Source organism: Piliocolobus tephrosceles, chromosome 20, assembly GCF_002776525.5.
Source record: "Piliocolobus tephrosceles isolate RC106 chromosome 20, ASM277652v3, whole genome shotgun sequence".
Classification (NCBI taxonomy): Eukaryota; Metazoa; Chordata; class Mammalia; order Primates; family Cercopithecidae; genus Piliocolobus; species Piliocolobus tephrosceles.
Genome location: NC_045453.1, coordinates 54,214,250 through 54,236,971, shown reverse-complemented (window position 1 = coordinate 54,236,971; position 22,722 = coordinate 54,214,250). Strand labels below are relative to the sequence as shown.

The following is a 22,722-nucleotide window of genomic DNA, read 5'->3' as shown; positions in this document are numbered from 1 at the left end:
CCAGACTTCCTCACAATCCAGCAACTTAAACATCAGTGCCTGGCAGAGCGGAGGGCATCCACCCTGTTAGAGCCATAGAGACCAGCAGCTGAGTATCTCTTCCGATTGCTCAAAGTCCTTTGCTAAATAGTTCAAATATTACCTTTGCCTGAGAGATAATGATAAACCCTTTGAGCTCACACTGCTCATTTTGGGATAAAAGTTACAAGCTTCAAAATTTTATAAATGACATAGCATGATCAGACTTCATCAAAAAGTTCTAATTATAGTTATCCTAGTCTATGGCTTGAAAGCACGAATGTTTTAAGCCCTTTTACTCTCCTTATCCATTGTCCACAATGAAATTCCGACTCCCCCTGCTCTCAAAAGCCAGCACTGTCTGTTTGCATTTTGCAAAGGAGAAGGGTTGGCTTTCATTCTTCCTCCCAATGTGTGACTATGTATTAGACTGTAACAGAAGATTCCAATGATATGTGTTGCAGTTTTACGATGCCTGGCAAAATGGAACTCACAGCTGAGGTCATATTAACATAAAGGCAAAGCCTGGCTCTTGCCCAGAATGAAGTTCCCTAATGTTGATCCAAATCTAAAAATCTTGGCTTTTGTAAGAGAGTTGGTATATCCTAAAGATGAAATATCTAGGAGCCTACACCATCAAGTAAACACTGATCTTGTATGAAATCCCAGGACTCTCTTATCTTACTTTTATTCACTGACTCTTTTCATTGTCCTTAATATATATCTTCAAAGATAAACACCTACACTTTTAATGTTACAGATATACTCAGACTTTATTCGTATGTTTGGCATTTATTTCTCTTCTTTAATTAAACAGTTATACATTATGCCATTGCTATAAGGAAATTGCATATGACACACACACACACATACAATCACTAAAAGGGACACTGGTCAGGTCTCAGATATTGAAGCATCAAAGATAAGGCTACGTACATAAGCTGGGAGATAAAACTTCCATTTCAGAACAATAACAGGGTAGAAGGAATTGAGAGCATGTCCTACAGTCCCAGTCTTGCCATCCATGAAGCACATTCTATCTGTGCAATGGCTATAACCACACCTGTTCTGCCCACTTCATTGCATTGCAAGATCATCTACTGGGGCAGTGTTTGTGAACGTTTTCTGTGTAATCCCTGAAGCCATGCAATTGTAAAGGGCTAGGTGAGAGGATGCCTAATGAATTTGGAAAAATAAGTCCTGGATAACTTTGTATATTTTTCTAATTTCGCCAAGGACCTGGATTTCTTAATGTCACTATTTATTAATCTTCTCCAAAGCCAGCTTTCCTTTGCAATTATTTTTAATCTATTTATATTTATTTTTAATTGAAAAAATAGTAATTGGACATGTTTATGGGGTAAAATGTGATGTTTTGATCTATGTATACACTGTGGACAAATTTAGACAAGCTAATGACCATATTCATCACCTCACCAACTGGTAAGGTTTGGCTCTGTGTCCCCACCCAAATCTTACTCAAATTGTAATCCCACATGTCGAGAGAGGGAACTGTAATCCCCATGTGTTGAGGGAAAAAGGTGTTTGGATCATAGGGGTGATTTCCTCCCTGCTGTTTTCATGCTAGCGAGTGAGCTCACACAAGATCTGATGGTTTTATAAGGGGCTCTTCTCCCTTCACTTCACACACAGGCTCTCTTACCTGCCACTATGTGATACATACCTGCTTTCCCTTTCACCATGGTTGTAAGCTTCCTGTGGCCTCCCCAACCATGCAGAACGGTGAGCCATTAAACCTCTTTTCTTTATAAATTACTTAGTCTTGGGCGGTTCCTTATAGAAGTGTGAAAGTGGACTAATACACCAACTTATCATTTTTTTGTAGGGAGAACATTAAATATCTATTCTTTCAGTAATTTTAAAATATAAAATACATTACTATTAACTGTGATCACCATTCTGTATGATAGATCACTAAAACCTATTACTCCAGTTGCACTGAAACTTTATACAACCTTGATCAATATATCACTTTCCTCATTCTTTTCCTTCCTCTCCCAGCCTCTAGTAGCCACCTTTTTACGATCTGTTTCTGTGAGACCTACCTTTTTAGATTCCACATATAAGTGAGATCGTATAGTATTTGTCTATCTGTTCCTGGCTTATTTCACTCAGTATAGTATCTTCCAGATTAATCCATGTTGTTACAAATAACAGAATTTTCCACTTTTTAAAGGCTGAACGGTATTCCTTTGTGTACATACACCTCATTCTTTATCCATTCATCTGTCAATGGATACTTAGGTTGACGCCATATCTTGACTATTGTGAATAATGCTATAATGAACATAGAAGTGCAGATACCTCTTCAACATACTGATTTCAACACCTTTCAATAAATATCCAGAAATAGAATTGCTGGATCATATGGCAATTCTATTTTTAGTTTTTTGAGGAATTGTATGAAACTAAAAATTTCTGCACAGCAAAGAAAACAATTAACAGAATCAAGAGACAACCCAGGGATTGGGAGAAAATATTTGTAAAGCACATATCTAATGAATGCTAATATCCAAAAAAATAAGGAACTCAAACAACTAAATAGCAAGAAAACAAATAACCCAAATAAAAAATGTACAAAGCACAGGAAGAGAAACAATCAGACAGGCAACCTACAAAATTGGAGAAAATATTTGCATACTATGCATCCAACAAAGGTCTAGTATCCAGAATCTATAAGAAACTTAAAGAAATCAACAAGAAAAAAACAGATAACCCCATTAAAAAGTGGGCAAAGAACATAAGCAGACACTTCTCAAAGACATAAAAGAGGCTGATAAATTTATGAAAAAATGCTCATCATCTCTAAGCATCAAAGAAATGCAAATCAAAACCAGAAGATATGCCATCTCATACCAGCCAGAACTGCTTTTGTTAAAAAATCAAAAAATATTATGTTGTGAGACTGTGAAGAAAAGAGAAGGCTGATATACTGCTGTAGGGAATGTAAATTAAATTTAAGCCACTATGGAGATCAGTTTGGAGATTTCTCGAAGAACTGAGAGTTATTCTACCATTCGACCCAGCAATCCCACTAACTGGGTATATTCCCAAAGGACAATAAATCATTCTACCAAAGAGACACATGCACCTGCATGTTCCTCACAGCACTATTCACAATAGCAAAGATATGGAATCAATCCAGGTGCCCATCAATGGTGGACTGAACTTTTTAAATGTGGTACATATACACCATGGAATACTATGTAGCCATAGAAAAGAACAAAATCATCTCCTTTGCACCAACATGGATGCAGCTGGAAATCATTATCCTAAGTGAATTTATGTAGCAACCAAATACCACATGTTGTCACTTACAAATGGAAGCTGAATATTGGATACACATGGTCATAAAAATGGGAACAATAGACGCTGGGGAATACAACAGTGGGGTTGGGAGGGGGAAAAGGGCTGAAAAAAACTACCTGTTGGGAACTATGCTCACTACCTAGGTGATGGATTCATTTGCACTCCAAACCTCAGCATCATGCAATATACCTTTGTAACAAACCCGCACATGTACTCCCTAATTCTAAATTAAAAGTTGAAAAAAGAAAATAAAAATGGGCAAAGGATCTGAACAGACTTTTCTCAAAAAAAAGAGATATAAATGGCCAATAGACATAATGAAAGAAGCTCAGTATCATTAATCATCAGGGAAATTTAAATTAAAATCATAATGAAGTATCACCTCCAACTGTTAGAATGGTTATTATCAAAAACACCAATGACAACAAGTGTTGGTGAGGATGCAAAGAAAAGGGAACCCTTGTGGAGAAAAGGGAACCCACTGATGGCAGGAAAGTAAGTTAGTACAGCCATTTTGAAAACCAGTATGGAGATTCTTCTACAATGATTTTGATGCTGAAGAGACAGATTCCTCTTTTCCCTTGCAAATATAGTGTCCAATGCTCAATACCTTTATGGAGAAAGCTCCTAAAGGAGAGTGGAATCTTCTCCAGGTCCAAGAACTCCCTGTGGGGACATATATAGGGAGAGAATATCTAAGGAGATAATTTCTGCATTCCCAGGGTACACATTACTTTGGAGAGCCTGGAACAAATAATCCAAGAAGTGCAAAAAGAACATGCTTTTCCCTATCCCCACCCTAATCTGTTTACAAATTTCCATGGGGGGAACTGCAGAGTGAGTCTAAAGGGCTGGCAGCACTTGCATAATCCAAACATCAATCAATAATACTTAGAAGAAAAATTATAAAGTTCTCAGTATATGTTTTTGGTTTCTCTACTCTTCCATTTGCAATGTAACTATAAATATAATAATATAAAAATAAGTGAGATTAATATCCTTGTTTACTATCATCAATTCCCCCTACTCCATCTCAAAAATGAGCTACGGCCAGTGGAATGATTTCTGTTTTACAGAATAAAAGTTAATCTCAGACCCACCCAAAATGAAGATTCCTATTCGAGTCAAATCACATGTCCTAGGGTGGAAAAATGCCACAAGTGTCTGCAATAACCTGACATAAGGTAAGTGTAGATCGACCTTTCTAAACTGCCATTCAATAGAGGGTTGGAAAATTTTCTATACTATGGAACCTATAATCAACTGCTGAGATTAAAAAGAACTCATCAGCTATGAATGCAGCTACCTCTGGAGTTGACACAAATCCTAAACTCCAATGTACAGTGATTTAAATGAGCTAGGACAGGTAAATAGCTTTGGAAAACAGCATAAACTGGCAGTGTTCTCCCTGTGGCTGAGAAATGCAATTGTTCTTCTAGAGCTTGGCAGAGTTTTGTTTTGTTTGTTTGTCACATCAAGCCTTAAAGAAAACATTTATTTCTGATCCAGGTAATCTGGATGTGAAGAAGCAAAAATAGGAAATCCATTGTATACATAAATTTTAGGTGCCTGGATACTAAGCCTGCCCATCCCAGGTTTTTATCAAAGACTACTGTGAACACATCTCTCAGTTATCTAGAGTCTCCTTGTGGCTTCTCACTCATTTCAGGCAGTGATTCTAAACTTGACAGGCTCTCAAAAGACCTTGAGGGTCTTCAGAAGGGAGCAATATCCATCTACATCTAATACTGTTCATGTTTGAAGAACTGAACCATGCCTTTGACTTGGAACCGACAGGAACTTTCATCCCAGGCTCTGACCAGGGCTTCTCAAGCTTTGAGGTGTATAGGAATCACACAGGTATGTTAACAAAATTCAGTTTCTGACTCAGTAGGTCTGTAGTGGGACCTAAGATTTGCATTTCTAACAAGCTCCAGAGTCCTGCTGACGCTATTGTTCCAAGGACTATGCTTTGAGAACCTTGAGGTAGATATTTTCTTTCAAAAGGACTAATCCAAATTAGTAGAATATGTGTGATGTCCTGAGCAAAGTTGGGGCTCATTGAAAATGGAAGGGAAAGATGGAGCAATGGCAGTGAAGTTGGTAGTGGTTGTCACATGGTTTGCCAATGCCAGCCATGCCTTGCTGATAAATCACCTTTCTTCTCTGCTGGCACCCTCTGGAGAGGGACACAGGTATATGTGCCACATTTTTTAATGCATTCTTCTCTTACTAGTTTTAAAGCCACGGAATTAAACTGTGTTCGTATGATGGCCCCTCAGTACACTTAACCGTTATCCCATGATTTGGGTTTGTTTTCTTGTTTGTTTGTTTTAGCTCGCTTCTCTGGGATTTGTCCAGCTTCCTAGATCTCAGATCAGAAGTGGAAGTGAATGGCAAATAAAAATAAAATGGTATAAGATGAAGAAGACGAGAGCGCTTACTCAAAGCTGAGAAAACACAATTTACCAATTATAAAATAGTTTCCAAATGTTTAATGTCAGGTTCAACAATCTTACACACAGAAATAAGATGATGAACCATCAAGCAAAACTAAAGTTTGTCATGCTGGGCTTGATGAGGAAGGGAATTATAACATATTTGAGAATGATGCTCATCCACAGCCACCACCACCACCACAAAACAACAATGGAGGGAAATAGAAAATACTAGTTATCGATGAGAGTTAATTATTTGGAAAATTAATTCATGTGGGACTAATCATATACCTAGATTCAAACAGAACAATTAGCAACGTGTTACTTTAGATCCAAATAATTTATTTGAAAATAACTCTCTTTTATGGGAAGGCAGAGTCAAGTTTCCAAAATTATGGTTTTAAGGAAAAAGAGGAAAGAGGAAGCAAAAAAGGGTAATATGTTCAAAGGGCCTAAAGTGTTGGGGTTTTCTTAGGTGCATTTGATTAAAAAGCTCCTACAAAACTTAGTCATCAAAACAGCTGCACTGAAAATAATTTTGTTGAGAAAATGCATTTTGTCATCTGCACAGGAAGTCATTACGTAATGGGGAAAATATGCAATGACCAAGTACCAAGCAGTTGTGTGGTTCTAAACTCAGGGCCTGTCATAGTGAAGTGACTGTATAACTGTGCACCATAATGTCCATTGAGTGTGTCATCCTGTCTTCACAGGGGAGTTACCATCATATAGGTCTTCACAGAGGATCTACCATGGTATAGACACAATCAACACTGTTTTATGAATGTCTAAAATTACAATTGAGATTAACCAGAAAAATAAAGTTCTGAAGTCAGTGATCTAAAAGAAGAACAAACGTTCAACTACAATTATGCTTGAAATACTTAAAAGTTGTCAAACAAATCTTAATTTACAATTTATGGAGTTGAACCAATTTAAACACTGCCAAGAAAGACCAGGAAACCAGACTTAATCTTTCCCAGTGCTTTCATCATGGTCCATTGAACGAATGTGGATCTTGAGTGATCACACTGCCACTATACCTCTAGATCTCTTTTTTACTGTATGAAAATATTTGCAAGGAATAATTAGTCCCAGTGACATCTTAGCTATCCCTTCCTTGTTTTCACTGTATTTCTAGAGCAGAACCCTGCATTAGACTAAAACATTAACTCTACTGTAGTGATTCCTGTGTTATTATTCTGTCATTTTACTGAATTGTCAAGTCTTGGCATAAATGGCAGATCATATGGAGACCACAACACAGTGATAGGCCCTTTAATAATGGTTTTAAGGAGTATTGAGTTTGTGCACAACAACTTCAACCAACCTCCCAGTGTTTAACAACTTCAGTGTTGGGATACACACGTGAGTCTCTGACTCTTTTCACTGTCACATTTTAATGTCATCAGGTACATTAATAATTCCAAGAAGAAGCAATCTCATGCTCTCAACAAAACCACCCAATAGCTTAAATTTTGGTGCAAAATCCTAGAAATCATACCATTTGAAGACTGCCTTTAATATGGCTAGATTCTAATTTTTAAAAGGTGTTTTAATTAACAATCTTGTTTCATTGCAAAGTGATTTTAACACTGAAGTCACTGTTAATATGAAAATAGTTTATACAATGAAGTACACATTTTACAATGAATTATACAATGAAAATACAGTGAATTACACATTTTAGTATATGTATATATATATCAAATGTCCATAATCTTTTAGTACATATATAAGCATATATAATATGGATATGTGTTTGTGTGTGCATGTGTGTGAGTGCTTACACATAGAAAGAGCATGTCACTGACTTTTTATTGTTAGAAAAGCAAGTCTAAATCATAAAATTTGGTTACACTTTAGAGTGAAACAGACTTAGATACAAACCCCATCACCAACATTACTGGCACTAGGCCTTGGTCAAGGGCTTCCTTCTTCTCTACTGTCAAACAGAATGAAAATTACTTCACAGGCCTATGGTAAGGATTAATCACAAGAACATAAAGTCCAAGCATTGCACCTGATACATGACAGGCACTCCACTTCAGAAAGAGTAAAAATTTTCCTTAAAGCAAGTCCAGTGCTTTGGCTGGATTAGGTAAAATTGAGAATAATGGGGATATTTTCCTAGTAGGTATGCTGAAACATATATCTAGTCAGTCACCTAGCACAACATATGAATATATAAATCAATAAAGCTTTCAAAAAATACATCGTTTGGGTTTGGAGCAAAGGAAATGACAATTTTTCCTGTTGAATGGTCTTTCACTCAATGTTAAGGTTGATCACTTAATCTTGGAAAATCCAGAAAATTCAACAGCTAAAACTCTCACCTACACCCTAATGCAGTCATTCGGGGTCTGTGTGGCTCTTTGTATTACTCTGCAATCTGTTCCACCTGCATCTTAATAGGTGGTCAAGTCGTAGCTGAGTCCCAAAACTTCACTTTGGAATGTTCTGGCCTTTTAGGCTCAAAAAAAAAAGTGTTTAGATTTAATGGTTTTATGGCCCATCAAATCCTGTGTGGTAGCCTCTAATTGCATCCAGGGGCTGGAATTTCTTTTAAAACCCCCCCCCCCCCCCCTTTTTTTTTTTTTTTTGACAGTTTAATAAGAATTTGCTAATATGCTGAGCATTCCTGGAACGCATTAGGTAAGTTTTAATTTTTCTTGATATGAGGTCCCAGCACTCCCTCATGTGGCACTTGTCCACATGACAAGTCAGAAGCAAAAGGATAAATGAATATTTAATAATTTTTTCTCTTTCTTTTTGATTTCTCATGTTTAAAGGGAGAAAAAACCATCTCAAGCAGCTCCATGAAAGATGAAGTAAAATATTATTATAGCTACTGTGCATAAAACCTGAGAGGTTTCGTGATAATGTTCTTAAAGCACCAAGTGGTATAGTAAGCATTTTATTTATTGGATATTTGAGAAGTCAGAGATTTCAGAGATGATCTACTTATCCTGGAAGACAAAAATTTAGCCTAATGATGCTACCTATTTTATATGTGTTAGCATTTATGTTTATTATTGCTATTTCCAATATGTTAAATATTCATAGAAATAATTTTGTATTCTTCTTTAAAGAATATAAAGAAAAAATTTCAAAAACATAAATAAAAATTATCTGCTAGAGTTTCAAATGGATGTGCCATTATAAGTAGAGGCACTTATAAAACAGCTTAAATATTATGAGATTTACAACTATTAAAAGGTTGATTAAGTAACCTATTGAATCAATTTTTTATTCATAACACAGTACATGAAAAACTGCCCTCCATTCAGTATTTTTCAGATATTTTTCTTCCACTTTAAAAGACTTCTTAGAATTTTATTTTTTGTTCGATTGTACTTCATGACCCATTGTTTATGCTCCTAAATTTTGCAAAAAGCGAGTATTTCCTAATTAATTTCACTTTCTGTGGCTTGCTTTATCTATTCAAAGTTAAAAAGATAAAACAATAAAATATAGGATGTTTGCAATAAATATTTTAAGATGATAGCATGGTGCTTGCCTTAGGATTCTTGCTATAGTTAATGACATTTGAAAATACCAGTAACAGAGCAGGATGTTATAGGTAGCACTGCCTAAGTGATTAATAACTGGAGCAAGGCATTTAACCTTTCTAAGCCTTGATTTCCACATCCACAGGCGTTGGAGAAAGTTTCTTAGGGTTTTGCCCTCACACATTTTAAGATGGTGGTAAGGATAGATGAATAAACAATAAAGTCAAATTGCGTGGCACATACTAATTGCTCTATAAATGCTGGTGATCATCATTTTTCACAAGACTTTGAAGTATCACTTTCGGAGTTAATGCAACATTTATTAAATACATGTTTATGTTTTTAGCAATGGTCAGAGATAGTTACATATCTTGTTCCTCTCCTATAGACCAAGAATGCACTTTGAGAAATGGACATCAAATGCACTCAAATGCTCACTGCCTCATCTAAACCCTCCAGGGCTGACACAGTTCTGTGGAAAGAAGTGGCCTGACATAAAGTGTAAATTTCAGAAGTGTTAGAAAAGGTAGCTCTATACTTTCAATTGTCTCTCTTTTTGCATTTGATAAAATTTTAAATGGGATCAAAATCATTTATTTGTATACTGAAAATATTGCAAAGATCATCCTCCACTTCTATGCCAATTTTCTGGGTTTTTGTTTTTGGAGATTTTTGTTGTGAACGTTTTTTCTTGTGTGTGTGTGTGTGTGTGTTTTGTTTTTGTTTTTGTTTTGTCTTACCAGTAGAACTATTTAAAGAACTTTTCTTTTGAATGCCAAAATGCAACACAAGTAGCTGCATGTTCAGTGTCACACCTAAGTTCTGTAAGATCCCTGGGAACAACCCCAGCCTCCTTGGGACGTGGCATTCAAACCACTGGTCTTGCTCAAGTAGCTCACTTTATCAATGAAGAAACGTAATCCTAGAGAGTGAAAATGACCTGCCACAGAAATAAAACTAGTTCGTGGTAAATTTCTGCATAAATCTGATGTCCCAGATGGACAGCCCGGGGACACTTGTAGCCCACAAAAGTATTTACTTTGGCCCACACATTGTTGCCCCAAACAGTGTTTTAGGGAATTTTGATTTATTTGCCCACATTTAAAAACCAGGAGATTGTACATAGAAATCAAGATTTCTGGCTTCTCTTAAAATTTGGGAAGATTTGGCAGCCCCACATCCCTGCTCCCTTGGGTCATCAAGAGCTAAGGTGTGGCTGCCCCCTTCTGATAGAACATGAAATCTCAGATTCACTGCAGTCTCCACCCAGGAGCTTGCACTGTTGTTTCGTTTGTTTGTGTGTTTGTTTGTTTGTTTCAGTTTCATCTTTTTTTTGGACATTTATATTACAAGCCTGGCTCCTAAAGGTACCCTTTTTTCCCAAGGTTTCTGCATAAAGCTTAAAATAAAAATATTTTTAGCAAAGAAAAAGAACAATTTTTATTTCCGCTAAGATGTAAATGGAATATTCTTTACTGAAAGTGAGTTTTTGTGTGTGAAAGATAAAGATTTTGGGGACTTTGGGCTCTGAGGGGCAAATAAAGATAGTATATAAGCATTTCTAGCATTTATTTCATGAATCCTCACAAGAACTCCTACAGGTGAGAGCTCTGATTGAGCAAACATACAGGACATCTATGATTTGTTGTTTATCTGAAATTCAAACATAATGGGCCCTCTGTGTTTTATTTGGTAACCTTGTATTCATCATCATTTTGAAAATGAAAAATGTATAGCTTCATTGGTCACTCTACAACCATGCAGCAGTGTAAAAGAGTAGAGTTCAGGCCAGGCGCAGTGGCTCACACGTGTAATCCCAGCACTTTGGGAGGCAGATCACGAGGTCAGGAGATCAAACTATCCTGGCCAACATGGTGAAATCCTGTCTCCACTAAAATACAAAAAATTAGCCAGCCGTGGTGGTGCGCACCTGTAGTCTCAGCTACCCAGGAGACTGAGGCAGGGGAATCACTTGAACCTGGGACCCAAAGGTTGCAGTGAGCCGAGATAGCGCCACTGCACTCCAGCCTGGTGATAGAGCAAGACTCCGTCTCAAAAAAAAAAGAGTCAAGTTCAGTCCTCAGTCCCAGTTAATAAGGTGGATGTGCCCTACAGTTGTGAGGGGAAGGGCATAAAGGCCCTTGAAGTTGAACTCTGAAATCTGGACAGTCAACTGGGAAAATGAGACTATGGCACCATAGCAATTCCCAGAACTTTCTGGAGGCCCATTCTAATTACTCAGGCCAGACCATTGCCTGTGGACACCAAAGGGTTTCACTTACTCTCACTGACCATGCTGAGGGGGACACTTCTCCAGAGAGATTGATAACCCCTGTTTTCTGAACCTGGCCCCAACTTCTCTTCCTTGCTAGGGTCTAAGTCCTTGGAGACAGGAATGCTTAGGGGCCAGATATTTAGGAGGGTAACAAAAAAAAAATACTCCACAACAAGTTCCATAGATTTCACCATATTCCCAAGGATTGATTTGCTTGAGAGGATTTCCATATTCTTTCTGGGAATGATGGAATAAATCCAATAATAACTTCATAATTCCATGTAAATTTTCTCAGTTTTCATAAATAAATCTCTGCCAAGTATGAATATTCTTACACTGTTACTTAAATTTGCCTATGGCTATCTATAGCCTTCAGTTAGCTATTATCCTGCTTTGCATGCTTCCAGAAGCCAAAAATTACACAAAGATGTGAGAGCAAGTCATCTTATTTGGAAACGATCTCAGTGAATTGAAGGAATGGGGAAGTGAGAGAAGAATGGGAAGAAAGCCAGTAAAAGAGGATATGTTCACGGGCAGGCAACTACTGTGGACAATGTGACTCAATCCTTCCAAGGATCAGTGGGTGACCGTATTAGAAAATGCTTCCGTTACCCTGATCAAAGAGAGCTGGGGTATTTATCCACCTACTGCTGTACATCATTAGCTAGGGAACCCTCTCTCCCATTCCCCTACTTCAAACACACCTATCCATGGGTTCATGTTGTAGGAGATAATGCCAGGCAAAAAGTGGTAGGTCTGATGGAAATGGGAAGTAAGACGGGAATACATCCAGAGCACAAGCACCATCTACTCCAGGCATTCATTCTTTCCTTGCAAGTAACCTACTGTCCCACAACCAAAGCACACCTGCCAAAGAGCACTCTACTATTAGCTGATGACCGTCAGCTTTCTGGATATACCTAAATATTAAATAGACTAATAACCTATAGATGGTCTTTGAAACATAGGAGAAAACTTAGAAACCCTGGAGAAAGGTTTCTAGTACAAATACAGAATAGAAACTCTGATGTTGCTTCCTTGATAGGAACCCAATGGAGGATTCTAGATTTTTGAGGGCAGCATGTGCACACTTCCATTGCCTTCTCCAATTCCTCTGTGATCTCGATGTCACCACCCTCTCTTTGTTCTGCTGGATCCACCTTATCCAAATGTCTATTGTGTAACTTATTCTGCCAAGGGGCCTGTTTTGCATGCTCCTAAAACTGTAATTACTTCTAGGGGATCATAATGGGCTTCTCCTCATGACACTTCATAGGACTTTCTGAAATTAAAGCTCTTGCAAAGTGGTAAGGAGCCCAGATTCTGGAGACAGAATACCTCTATCTGAATCCCATCTCTATCACTTATGAATTGTGCATCCCTAGGCAAGGTTATTCATCTGGTGTGTGCCTCAGTTTCCCCTGTGTAAAATAGATTTAATAATATGACCTATTTATTTGGGTTGCTCTGAGGCTTCAATGCTATAATACTCATAATATACTTAAAATAGTGTCTGGAACATGATAATTGCTTTATAAGTGTGAAATAAATCTAAGGGGATAAGACTGTAATAAGCATTTAATATCCTCTTATGGTTACTTCTGAAGGAAATAGTCCTACTTACACTGTCAAATCATAGTTTCTAAAGAAGCTTTCTTTTCTGCTTTCTTCCCTTCTTTCTTCTCAGCCCAACTCCACCAAGAATAAAGACTGGTCTTGGAAACATCAGAAGTGACTTGGAGAATAAATCTGTCATTGACAAGCTATGAAAAACTGTTTTCTCTGTAACTCTAGCTACTTGCCCACAAAATGGGGACAGAAACACCTGTCAAATATCAAATAAACTAACATGTGTTGGTATGGTTAGGCTTTGTTTCTCCACCCAAATCTCATCTTGAATTGTAATCCAAGGTGTTGAGGGAGAGACCTAGTGGAAGGTGATTGGATCGTGAGGGTGGTTTCCCCCATGCTGTTCTCATGATAGTGGGTGAGTTCTCATGAGATCAGATGGTTTTATAAGTATCTGGCATTTCCCTGCTTGCACTTCTCTCTCCTGCCGCCATGGGAAGAAGGTCGTTCCTTCCCCTTTGCCTTCTGCCATTATGGTAAGTTTCCTGAGGCCTCCCCAGCCATGCAGAACTGTGAGTCAGTTAAACCTCTTTCCTTAATAAATTACCCAGTCTCGAAGAGTATCTTTAAATCAGTGTGAGAAGGAACTAATACATGTGGTAAAAATAATCTGCTGGTTCCAGGGTGCCCTACTAAGTGAGCTCCGCTTTTTGCCTTCTCTGCTTCCTTTCTTCATTTCCATTCTCTTCATGGTCCCTTGTCCCTTTATCTCTACTCTTTCAAATCTAATTTTTATAATTTCCTCCTTACAAAATAATTCAAAGAAGAGTTTATAAGATTGAGCCAAAAATCAGAAGAGTATAAAGTCAGGAGCAATCTCATCACTTATAAATAAACATTTGTAAATTGCGATATTTGAAACTAAATGTATTTTAGGACCTGACTATTGTTTGCAACTGATTTCTTACAATTTTAAATTAAAATATCATTCTATGTTATTGCACTCTTCCTATAGTATAATTTTTTAATTTGATGCCATTTTTATGCATCATATTTTTTGCAAACTATCTCTAATTATGAGATGTTTGGGTATTTTTTTCTAGTTATTCTCCTGCTAAAAATAAGAAGCATGAAAATCCTTGCAGAAATGATTTTTTTCCTCAAAAATCGTAATTACTTCCTTGGAATTCCTAGAAGAGAATTTTTAGCATCACATGGAATTTACATTTTTAGAGCTTCGATATACAGTGCCAGATTATTTTCTAGGAAGATTTTTTCACTTTACACTTCTCTCAACACTGTTTGAGAATGCACGTTTTCTCCCTAACCTAATCATACTGCCTGATCTTAAAATAAAAATTCGATATCCAGAAAATAAAACAGATGGTCATAATTTACATGTCTTTGCTTATTAATGAAATTGAATATTTTGCATATGTTTATTGGTTACTTTTATGTCTCCATTTGTAAATTTCCTATTTATATCTTTTGTTCATGTATTTCTCTTTGTCCCTTTGAGCAATATATTATTTTCTTCTTCAAATATAAGGGCTTTTTATGTGGAAAGGACATTAACCCTTTACAGTCTCATATTTTTTTCCATTTATTTCAGTTTACCATTTACTTTTTATTTTCATTGAGATTTAAGAACACTAAAGTCTTAGTTTTTTTAGTGTTCATTTGTTTTCTTTTGTTCTAAGGTTGTTGCCTATAGCTTCAAGCCTGAAAGGGCCTTTATCATCTTGATTTTGTATAGATATTTACCCATTTAGTATTTTCCTTTTTTTTTCTTCTCTCTACTTATGTTTCAGGATTACCATAGACAAAAGGCTGGGGCCCCAAAGCCACTTATTTGTGTGTGGTCCTAGAATTAAGAAAGCTGCTAAGTCTGTCAGGCAAAACCTCATTGTGCCATTCGGATATCCCTGACAGAATTTTATGTCAGACATTTCAAGAAGGGAGGTGAATTCACAAGATCCTTAATTCTTAAAACTAAAATGTTTTAAAATATTATATAGTTGTATTCTTTTTCTGCCCTGCTTAGCATCAAAAGAATTCATTTCCAACTTTTGTATAAGTTTCTGAAGCAGAATTTGGGGAGAATGTTTACTCTCCACAGCCTTTCAAATGTTCACAGTTGCTAGAGAACTGGAAATTAATAAATTAGCCCTAATAAGAGATTTCTTTACATCTTATTTGATTTTCTCATCACTCCCTCCTAAGGCAGCTGGAACTGCTCTATTGGGAATATAACTCATCCATAACAAAGAATCATGATCCAAAACCATGGAAGAAAACACAACCAACCACGTTGCTCCATGTACTCTTTGGCTGTGAGAACAACTTTGATTTGGAGGAAGCAGGAGGGTTTTGAGATAAGGTAGCCACAGGGCTGAATTCCAATTTTGTAACTACCTAGCTGTGACCTTGGGCAAGTCTACTTGTCAGAGATCCATTTCCTGAGACAGTACTATTAATACCCACAATATAACCAACAGTTACTGAGCCAGAACTTTGTATACCTGAACTCATTCAATCCTCACCATAACCCAATGAGGCAGGTACAGTTTTTGTCCCCACTTTACAGCCAAGGAAACCAATGCAGAGAGAGAGTATCTTGCCCAGTCACACAGCTGGAAAGAAGAGGAGCAGGACATGTAAGAACAAGCATTTTGATGACAGAGTTTATGAGCTTAATGTTTCTGAGTGTAAAAACATCAAGGGACACGTTTGCTTGGTGCATTCAGAGAAGGAAGTTGATAAACGTTAGCCCCCTTCTGTCCCTGTGGTGACAATCTTCCTCCTACCTCGCACAGTGGCAAGCTTGCCATCCACATGAGCCATGCGCTGCATGGCCGTGGCCCCCACGCATATTGGCATGCTGACCCTCTGTCCTAAAACAGAAGTCGACAGATCTGTTTCAGCAACATTCCGGAGCATCCTTGGATACAGCTTCCATCTAGAATTAAAAAATAAATAAATAACATAAAAGGCTTTAGAGTTTCAAAAATATAACCAAAACTTTGACATTACATTTTAGTTAAAAAGAAAAAATATGATTGGATTTTTTCCCAACAAGCAAATGACTTTACAAAGCTAATGGACAAGAGGCAATTTTACTGTTAGGATAGAAAGTTAACAATTAGAGGGTAATTAATTTCCCAAGCAATTATTTATTAAAGTATAATTAATATATAATAGTATTCACTCATTTTAGTCTGTACTTTTGTGAATTTTGACAAATGCATACAAATGCATGGTGTAACTGCCATCACAATCAAGATCTAGAAAAGTTCAATCATTCCCAAAAATGTCTCCATTTTCTTTTGTAGTGAAACTCTCCCCAATTCAATCCCCTGACAACCACAGATGTATTTTGTTTTTGTCCCAATAATTTTGCTTTGCAAGAATATCATGTAAACAAAATCATACAGTATGTCGCCTTTTGAGTTTGGCTTCTTTCACTTAACATAATGCATTAGAGATTTTCTCATGTTGTTGTATGTATCAATAGTTTGTTCCTTTTGGTTGATGAATAGTATTCCATTGTACAGGGGCACCATCATTTGTTCAATCATTCCCAAGCTAAAAGACATTTGGAATACCTCCAGTTTGGGACAAAATTCTAAATAAAGCCACTACAAACATTCACGTACAGGTTCTTGTGTGAACGTAGTTTTCATTACACTTCCCCAATCTTGAAAATCAAGATGGTATACAAATGCATAGAGTTTAGATTAGAGTTTAAGAAGATATGCTATGTCTAGTTTGTCTCCTTTTTATGTGATCAACAGCAGCTTCAGGCAATTACTTTTAAAATTATAATTTGATTTCTTCAAAATTATTGAGCTATATGCTGTATTCATTAAAGTCTAATGAAGAGGGAAGGTTTTTTTTATTAGTTTAACTTAACACTCTTCTCAAAAATGTTATTTGACAAAAACTGAAATTTGGGGGTTGAAAAGTTTTTGACTCCTGAAAATTATTTTAAATGACTGTTTCTGTGCTTCTTCTGTGTTGGAATGAAAATTACCAATACACCAGCAACCAAAAATTCACCAGTAAGATTTAAAGGAGAACTAGTTCTCTTTCTTCCTGTTAAAATATATATCTCCCATTTGTTTTGATTTATAATTCTCCTCATTACTGCTGATTAAAATTGAAGAAAATACAGCCCTATTTCTAATATGCACCACTATAATAAACGTGTTGTTCAGGCACACGTCTATTTCTAACCAGCATTCATCTAGTATTACTTAGATTTAATTCTGCTTCCAGAAACAGCATGACTTTTTAGTAAATATAGTGAAGTATGATATAGTAATGCAGCAACTTGAAAACAAAAAAAAAAAAAAAGAAGAAGAAGAAAAAGAAAAAGCCCTTAATTGAAGTGTACTTCCTGTAGCGGAAGAAGAAATTCTGCCTTATAGTGCTTTGTGGAATAGCTAAGGGTCTGTAATCTAACCCTTCCTCACATAATAAAGTAAAAACATCCAGTCCCTGAAAAGCATAATAAAGAAGTTTTACTGTGTGATTTCTATGCTATTCCTTTGAACATCATAATTGTCATTATTTTATGTCACACCACATGCTCTGTTGCTGAAAGTCTTTTCTTCTTGACAGACCCTCACAGCATGATTCTTTGATCTCCATTTTGAAGGGGGAGAAGCAGAAGCCTTGAAGACCGTTTTTATTACCAATCATCTCTAAGTGTGTTATTAGAATGAGAGAAAACGATCTTAATAGCAGCCATTGGCAAGCCAGCCTTGGAAGGCATTAATATTTACTTAGAGCTAGAGAAACAATGAAAGCTTTATGACAAGAACACACAACGCTGCAGGGCAGCAGCTGTGTGTGTGTGTGTGTGTGTGTGTGTGTGTGCGTGTGTATGTGTCAAAAGGGACATTTTTAAAGGTCAAATTCCCATTTATAAAGCAAGGCTAAATCCTTCCATCTCCAGACAGTGGCTTTACGCTTGTCCACTTGGTGGCGCAGTCACTTTAATAACTGTGGGCTCTTACTTTCCTTTAAACAGTATTTTCTGTTCTGAGGATGTCACAGAGGTTTGTCAACCAATGCACAGAACGTAATTCCTGCGTAAAATTAGATAAAATCAATGGAATGGGAACATGCATGTTATCTAAAGAGTCCTCCATGTTTTGATATTTCTCAAATAGTAATAACAGCAACTATGTCAGATAGCTCACTAGCTTTCCAAGCCTTGCCCAACCCCACCCCAAATTTAAGTAACTTTCCCACAATCATACATAAAATAACACCTCACCATATTCTCGGACTGTGCTCTCCTGGGCCTCCACTTTGGAAAAAGAATTGGCTCAACTGACAAACAGTTGAACCAATTGAATAACACATCGTTTTTAAAGGATAGAAAATGAGATGCCAGAGTAAAGGAAGTGGGGTAAAGATGAGAATCTGTTCACAGGAATTTTGGCCCACCCCTCACATCTAACAAGGGCCTCAAATTTAACTTATAAAAAATCAAATGATATACACACTCCTCACAAAGTGGCTGCCCTGTTGAAGGAAGACACCCACGCCTCACCCAGCTTTATAACTGTATGCTATTTCTGAATCACACCAACTAAACATTGTGGGTTCATGTTTTATAAGTTGTGTAATACTACAACATTGCATTCCAATTGTCTCCACATTAATTTGTTACTCTAAGCAGTTAAAATATATAAAGCAAAAACACCTTATTCACCTGTTGTGGATACTAGATAAATGATTTTGTGACATTTATGCCTATGAGAACACAATGTCACTGGTAAGTTTATATTACTTCTCAAATATTAAAGTGAAAGAATGACATCACTTTTACCTATCTGTTATTTAAAAGAAAATGACGCAATCTTCAGTATCAATAGGTGACGCAGCAGAAAAGAGTTTCCTTTTCTGAAATCATGAGGGCTTCCAAGTGTCCAAATTGTTGAATTACCTTCCATCAGTGATAATTTCAGGAAAAAAAGCTATGACAAATGTGAAGACCATTGTTGAGAAGGCTACTTTGAATTAATGTGTAGGAGAAACAAATTACTGTTCTTCCTTGAATTAATCCCAATCAATTCCAGCCATGCAAAATGTAGCAACTTGACATTTGCCCTGTTTTGTTATAACTGCAATAAGAAATTTTGTTCTTCTGGGTGGTTCCATTTATTTGTCCTTTTAACATTTTTTTTCTATTGCCACAGTAATATTAAAGTCTCAATTCTTACCCAAAAATATCTCCAGCAACTGTTGGGTGACATGAGTGGCCCATGTCCCCAGAACTCCAAAATGTGGTTATCAGAGCTGAGTACAGAGAAATAAAAGCTGTCACTGTAAATGACCTTTTGTTGTACTTGTGAGACAGGGAGGTGTATAAATTTTGTAAATGTGTTTGAAATACTCTGACCTTGCATCACAAAGGGTTATCAGAGGTTTGATTGTTTTGCACTTTTCATTAGAATCAGAATGTGAAATTTCAGGTTGTTTTCCTTCATGCCACCAACCCAAAGTCTCCACAACCCTGGCAGAAATACATGACGCAGTGTGAGGAACCAAGGGTCACCTAGCGAGTCACAAAGCAAAAGAGGAATTGAGATATTAGCTACGTAACAACCCCTAAAATGTGTTGCAATAAAAACTCATGTAGTTGATAATAAAATAGTATCAGCTGTCCTCCAAAGAAAGTTGATCAATACTTTTTTTTTTTATTTATTTAAAGCTGAACAAAAGAGAATGATCAAGGTTCATGGAGAAGGTGGCACTGCAAATTCATTTTCATTGTCTGTGTCCTATCCCTAAGTTACTCAGTACACACATAGGATGGGAATACTCACTGGAAAACCATGTAATTCACATAAGGCATGAGGCGCTTTTCCAGTTCACAACTTAGAAGTCACCAAACGTTCTATGTCTCCCAAAGTTTCTACAATTTATAGGGTTGCATAGGTCATCCATCTGCTTTGGGGCACCCCTTTGCATCCTCTCTGAGACCTCCACTTGGCCAACTATTTGGGGCCCATTTTGCATCAATTCAATCCAACAGTACAATGGAGGTTGATAGGCATCCAGTGGAATGTAAGCTTCTATGGACAGGAACTTTGGCTCCCTGCTTTTTCCTCAGTATGTAGTACACAGTGTAGCTCATGGAGACTCCTAATTAGCCCTAGTTAATTAGCCAGCATGGGACAAAGGGAATTAAGAAGTGAGGAAGGCTGTGTATACATGGAAATAATCACTTGAGCATTGGAGGCCTAGCAATGCTGAGACACCAACCATATACATCTGTCAAGATTCTGAAATTTCCTTGGTTGTAATAACCTATTTGGGTTAAGGTGTTTTCAAGAGACCACTCACAGGCAAATTTTGGTGGACAAAGTTAACGTTGGCCCAAGAAAGGGCATCTTCCAAGAGCAGAAACTTTTAAATGAGTCCAAAATAGTGAATAATGGTGCAGAATTTTAAGCCCCTCTACTCTCAGTCAACTTCCCTTCCCCTGACTTCCCTGGCATTTGTTGAGCTCATTTGGGTTCCAGGCAAAACTTGAGACAAAGTCAAGGCTTGAAAGAGTTGGGGAGAGGCCCTGTCCTTCACCCCATCACCATTTTCAGTCTCTACATGAATTTGTGGGTGAATCAGTGCTGCCTACCAAAGGACACCTTGGCCGGGATGATTTTATTTCTCCTAATTTAAATATAGAAAACTGATTTTGAGTGATTTTGTTGTAGACTAAAGAAGAAATCAGGGAGGAAAGCTGATTGTCTCCCCACTGCATATTTTCTGCCTTTTTCTCTTTAATTTATCACCATCAATGAGTACCCACAATACTGAGTGCCTTTACTAAGAGCCATAATGTTAGATGGATGAGACTGAGTGTAGTGGAGCGAAGGCTCTCCTGTCTTGCTCCAGCAAATAAACCATTTTTTATAACTGCTAAAAAAAAAAAAAAAAAAAAACCTTTGAAATGATTTTATTTCTTGTTTTTATTACAAACAGAAAACATAAACCATGTCACCCACCACCTTGTGCTTTGAAATATGAAAGTCAAGGGAAAACTAATTTGGGAAGAGAGATGAAGTGCTTTGAAGGAGAGATGAAACAGCAAGGTTGAAAGATTAATGCTACATAGACAAATTGAAATCTAAAGTGAAAGTTTAGACAACAGTAATCAAAATGAATGATAACACGAAAAGCCAGCAGGAAAAGAACATTTGAGCCAACAATCCAATCTGGTTCATCCGGATAAGATGGTTATCTGGCATTGAATGCTGTTTCCTACACCATGAACAGAAGCACTTACTGTCATACTAAGAAAAAGAAAAGTCATCCGAATTTATCGCTATTTTTATATGTAGTTAAATTAATTGTTATCATACTTCCAAGTGAAGTGAACATAGGGTTGGCTCTTGTAGTCAGTTGTTCAAGATTCACAGGCTTGGAGTATTTTTTTAACAATTTAAAGGCCCAAGATTTCTTACAGCCCCAAGAACTTTCCCCTCTCTACTAAGCATAAATCTGAACAAATAATTACACACCACCAACGTAAAACTAGGAGATCTTATATTGGTACAGTCTTTGTGTAATTTTAAAACACGATTTAAAAAAATAAATTTTCTTACCTGGAAAATGCTGCAATATTATCAGCCAAAGTTTCTTCATCATTTGCTCCAGACCTATAATAGTCATATATAGACTTTGGAAGTACTGATTTAGCATGTTGTTCATAATCGTTGATACAAATTAGCCGGGGGAGCATTTTCACAGGTTACTGTTATCCCAGATGGAGTTTTTTTTTTTTTTTTTTTTTTAATGTATTGCTTTCTACATCCTCACTGTTCTGTTATTTGTCAATTATTAATAGACTTTTACCAAAGTTCAGATTTAGTTCTCTGTTGCTTACATTTAGTAAGCAAACATTATACGCTTAGCCTTTGAAATTTCATTTGTAGGCTAGCTTCCAAAGAACACCGAAGTCACTATCTGCCAAAGAACACCGACATTGAGGTTGGGGAGGCAGCAGAAGGTGATTAGGTGTCTATCACATTAAAAAGGGCAAAGGAATAAGCAAAAATTTAAAGACTTAGAGGAATACCTGTATAAAACCACTCTTGGTTCAGTTTTGCCTAAGGCTGCTTCTTACACATGGTCTGTGTCTGTGCTGTTTGCTTGATACCCAGAATGGGCTGCCCACTCATTTTCTTTCCACATTTGGATCATGCACAAATCATATAAACAAGAGCTTATGATCAGAATGAGGCATCCATGAAATACAGTGCATCCATGCAATTCAGGACTTCTGTACAATAGAATATTTAGCTGATTGCAAACATAAACATTTGGCTTTAACATGGAACATTAAGGCCAAATTTACAGCTAATTTTTTTACTCATTCTATATATTTCAGGTTTACAACATGATGTTATGAGATACATATACATAGAAAAATAGTTACAATAGGGAGGCAAATATAATATATCATCTCATGTATTTACTTTTTTGTGTGTATGACAAGAACAGCTAAAATCGACTTATTTAACTAAAATTCCTACTATGTTGGTGTGCTGCACCCATCAAC

At 36.8% G+C, this 22,722-nt stretch overlaps 1 protein-coding gene across 1 annotated transcript in view; it reads right to left on the bottom strand.

Moving 5' to 3' along the window:
* Positions 1-21,973, bottom strand: part of HAO1 (hydroxyacid oxidase 1) — a 59,361-nt gene extending 37,388 nt beyond the window's left edge. The window contains exons 1-2 of the mRNA XM_023217970.2: positions 21,767-21,973; positions 15,950-16,101 (exon numbers count right to left, since the gene is read on the bottom strand). Of these exons, the coding sequence (XP_023073738.1) occupies positions 15,950-16,101; positions 21,767-21,903 (289 nt within the window). The 5' untranslated portion in view covers positions 21,904-21,973. The remainder of the gene's footprint in view (positions 1-15,949; positions 16,102-21,766) is intronic.
* Positions 21,974-22,722: the final 749 nt, after the last annotated feature.